Source organism: Stomoxys calcitrans, chromosome 3 (assembly GCF_963082655.1).
Source record: "Stomoxys calcitrans chromosome 3, idStoCalc2.1, whole genome shotgun sequence".
In the NCBI taxonomy this organism is placed as follows: Eukaryota; Metazoa; Arthropoda; class Insecta; order Diptera; family Muscidae; genus Stomoxys; species Stomoxys calcitrans.
This window is the reverse complement of record NC_081554.1, coordinates 123,521,277-123,525,793: the sequence shown is the minus strand read 5'-3', so window position 1 is coordinate 123,525,793 and position 4,517 is coordinate 123,521,277. Positions and strand designations below refer to the sequence as shown.

Here is a 4,517-nt window from a genome sequence, read left to right as displayed (position 1 = left end):
ATGTTGGTTCATTATCTTCGTTTAGAGCTTTATGCAAATTTGTTTGAAGATTTTTATGATATCGGTTTATGTTGCTATTTTTCCATGAGAGTTTTGGTAATAAATTAAGATTTTTATTTACTTTATTGTAAGTCTGTATTGAGATGTTTAGTTTTATTGGCAGGTGATCCGACCATGTTTTGTCTTCTACAATGAACTCATTTACAAGACTTAGAATTTCTTGAGACACTGCACAAATGTCATTTACAGATTTACCAATAGAATTAATGAAAGTAAGAGATCCTTCTTCATCGCCACATGTTCTCCCATTTAAAATTAATAAATTATTATTTGTGCATAATTCGACGAGTTGTTTGCCTTTTCTATCCACCTTTTTGTCGTTCGATTTTCGTATTTCAGTTCCTGCCGTAAATAATTGATCATAAATTTCATTTACATCTTGTGTTAACTCTCCTATCCTGGCGTTAAGATCTCCAATAAGAATCGGTCTTATAAGATCTGTTTCTTCAAATAATTTGAGGATATTGGTATATGCATTTGTCCACTGCGCAGGTCTCCAGTACTGAGGGATAATATTAAAAATTTGTTCTTTCTGGGTGTAGAATTCATAATATTCTGTACTTCCATGATTAAATTTTTTATATTTAACACCCATATGTGCAACGGTTTTATTTATTCCAATAATTTGGCCACCAATAGCTCGCCCAAAATTAAAATCTCTGGTGGCAGGTACAAAATGCAACTCAAACCCTGGGAAGTACTTTTTTATATTTTGAACTTTATTTTCTGTTATATGTGTTTCTGTTAGTGCAATGACATCGTGTTTGCAAACATAGTTGAAAAAGGATGGATACATGTACTTATTTTCTATTCCGTTTACATTATATGCTATTATTGAAAGTTTTTGTGATGATATATTATTTACTTTCATTAGTTTTTTGAATTCAATTCGGTTAGCAGAGTTTCATAGTCAGTATCAAACTGTTCCATGCAATCTCCATATAGCTTTAAAAGTTCATGTTTTGCATCGTTTTTTCCGGCCATTAATTTATGTTCTCTATCCCAATGAAACCAGGTATCTTTAATTTTAAGTTTGTTCTCCTGCACAATGATTCGATGCTGTTTGCTAATTGCCATTATTTTATATTTTAGAAGTAGTGAAGCTTTCTTAATTTGTCGCTTTGTTGGTATAAGATCGCGTTCTATGTATATGTTCGAGCCAATCAATTTTCTGACGTTTCGGAACACATCATCTACCCCCTGGTGGCTGTTGAACTCAACTACCACGTTCATTTTCCCATTTCTTTCAAATATTTTGCGAGCATATTTTATCACAGGGCTAATTTGCAACTTATTTGTGAATAAATTATTAATTTCCGCTGCCGGTTCGTTGGACGCATTTAAACCCCTAATTAAAACTTTGTTGCTTCTTATTTGCTCTTGCATCCAAATCATGTCTTTTTTGGTTTCTTCACATTCTCGTTTTACTTTAATTAACTCAGTTTTTAACTGCTGGTTTTCCAATCTTAAGTGATTTAATTCTGAATTTATTGCTCCTATTTCCATTTTGACCTCCGCTATGTCTGCTTTTGTCGACAGTGTTTTTAGCTTCTCATCCAAATTTGAATTTATTGTATTAGTTATTACTTTTATAAGTTCTAATTGAGAAAGACCACTTGAAGCTACAGGTGTATCGCTCAAATTTCCTGGTGATACTTCCAATCGGTTGCGTTTCGACGACTGACCTGTAATTGTTTGCTGGGTAGCAGCTGCTGGTGTATGTGGTGGAGTACGTTGCATTTTTTCAAATTATGTACAATGTAACGGATTTTAATTGTCAATTGGCAACGCTGTTTAAATTTATCGATAATTTTTTCGGACTATTATCGGTTTTAATCGTTATTTTGTCAGCACTATGTATGAAGGACAAGGCCAGCTGATGTTATTATTTTTATTTTGTGGTATTAGTGTAAGCAGTAACTTTCCAGATTAAAGAATAATTTTTTATTTTATTTTTGGAGAAATTTTACTTTTACTGACTCACCCAGCGTAGCAGAAATGTTGTCTTCATCAACAGTGGTATTTTTGGTGCCAGTCTTTGCTTTAAAGTCGCTTGCAGGTTGCAGAAAGGCTTAGTTCTTTATAAATTTGGCAGTTTAACTGGAGCGTTCCAAAGATACGTCTGTCTGGTTTGTTCGTTCGTTATTTAATATCATAACCTTATATAGCTGTCATATAAACCGATCTGGGGACTTGACTTCTTGAGCCTCTAGAGGGCGCAATTCTTATCCAATTTGAACGAATTTTGGCACGTCGTATTTTGTTATGATATCCAACAACTGTGCCAAATATGGTTCAAATCGGTTCATAACCTGATATAGCTGTCATATAAACAGATCTGGGGACTTGACTTCTTGAGCTTCTAAAGGGCGCAATTCCTATCCGATTTGTCTGAAATTTCGCAAGACGTTTTTTATTGTTACTTTCAACAACTATGTCAAATAATGTACAAGTCGGTTCATAACCTGATTTAGCTGCCATATAAACCGATCTGGGATCTTGACTTCTTGAGCCTCTAGAGGTCGCAATTATTATCCGATTTGCCTGAAATTTTGTACGACGGATTCTCTCATGACCATTAACATACGTGTTTATTATGGTCTTAATCGGTCTATAGCCCGATACAGCTCCCATATAAATCCATCTCTCTATTTTACTTCTTGAGCCCACAAAGAGCGCAATTCTTATTCACATTGGCTGACATTTTACACAGGTCTCCAACATAAATATAATTTAATTGTAGTCCAAGCCGGACCATATCTTAATATCGCTCTAATAGCAGAGCAAATCTTTTCTTATATCCTTTTTTTTGCCTAAGAAGAGATGCCGCGAAAAGAACTCGACAAATGCGATCCATGGTGGAGGGTATATAAGATTCGGCCCGGCCGAACTTAGCACGCTTTTACTTGTTTCATTTTTTTCTGTCAAATTTTTTTTTCGTAAATTTTTTTTTATATTGAAAATATGTTTATTTTCCGCTAGTTTAAATTTGTCTCAAATTGGTTACATAATTTCAACAGGATATTGTTACGATGTCGACAATCCGTTTTAAATGCTATTTGTTTCCATAAATTACTACGCACACAAACTGAAAACATAAAGCAAATATTATTTTAGATGCATTTGAAGAAAATACATTTTGTCCAATTTTTACAAACAACCACATATGTATGTACATTCTTCCCAAATGATGTGCTCAAATTCTTCTTCGAACTTCATTTAAATTGACTGACAATCGTTTTTCGATGGATGCTGACTAATTGCGTATAATAGAAACTCATCTGTTTGAAAAGATTTCCCAATTTAGCAAGTTTTCGAATTTTTTTATCAACATTTTGGGACTTTGACTGGTCAAATTTCACCACAGTTCTTCCTATGTACCCCCTAAGAAAATCACTATTCGTAAAGTTGTTAAATTACAAAAGCATTTCTATGCGAAAGTTTGAGCAAAGGACTACAATATCAAGATTTTCTTGAAAGAAAATCAAAAATTCCAAAAGTTGCAAATTGTTTACACTTTTTTTCAAATTTAAGTCTTTAAAAAAGAAAAAAATTGTTAAATTTTTGCCTTTCGAGAAATTTTCATGAAAATATTAATTTCAAAGAAATTTTTAATAATAATAATAATATAAAAAACTCCTTTTTCATACCCACCACCGTAGGATAGGGGGTATATTCATTTAGTCATTCCGTTTGCAACACATCGAAATATCAATTTCCGATCCTACAAAGTATATATATTTCGGATCGTCGTAAAATTCTAAGACGATTTAACGATGTCCGTGTGTCTGTCCGTGTGTCTGTCCGTCTGTCCGTCCGTCTATTGTAATCACTCTACAGCCTTAAAAAAATGAGATATTGAGCTGAAATTTGGCACAGATACGTCTTTTTGAAGGACGCTGCTTAAGTTCTTGAATGGGCCAAATGGGACCATATTTGGATATAGCTGCTATATTGACCGATTTTCCGATAAAGGGTCTGAAGGCCATAAAAGCTTTAATTATTACCCGATTTCGCTGAAATTTGAAACAATGAGTAACTTTAAGCCTCCCGATATCTTACCTAAATATGGTTCAGATCGGACTTTATTTAGATATAGCTGCCATATAGACCGATCTTCCGATAAAGGGTCTGAAGGCCATAAAACCTTTAATTTTTATCCGATTTCGATGAAATTTGGAATAGTGCGCAGTTTTAAACCTTCCAACATCCGACCCAAATTTGGTGCATATCGGACTATATTTAGATATAGCTGTCATGTAGACCGATCTGCCGATAAGGGGTTTGAAGCTCATAAAAATTAAATTTTTTAACCGATTTCGCTAAACTTTGAAACAGTGAGTTATTTTTAGCCTCCTGATACCCGACATAAATATGGTTCAGATCGGACTTTATTTAGATATAGCTGCCATATAGACCGATCTGCCGATAAGGGGGTCTGAAGCCAATAAAAGCTT

The 4,517-nt window shown here is 33.9% G+C and overlaps 1 protein-coding gene across 1 annotated transcript; it reads right to left on the bottom strand.

Moving 5' to 3' along the window:
* Positions 1-855: 855 nt before the first annotated feature.
* LOC131995966 (uncharacterized) lies at positions 856-2,194 on the bottom strand. Its single transcript, XM_059365316.1, has 2 exons — positions 2,045-2,194; positions 856-1,980 (listed from the first exon to the last, which is right to left on the bottom strand). The coding sequence occupies exon 2, from the start codon at positions 1,798-1,800 to the stop codon at positions 931-933; it is 870 nt and encodes a 289-aa protein (XP_059221299.1). The 5' UTR covers positions 1,801-1,980; positions 2,045-2,194; the 3' UTR covers positions 856-930.
* Positions 2,195-4,517: the final 2,323 nt, after the last annotated feature.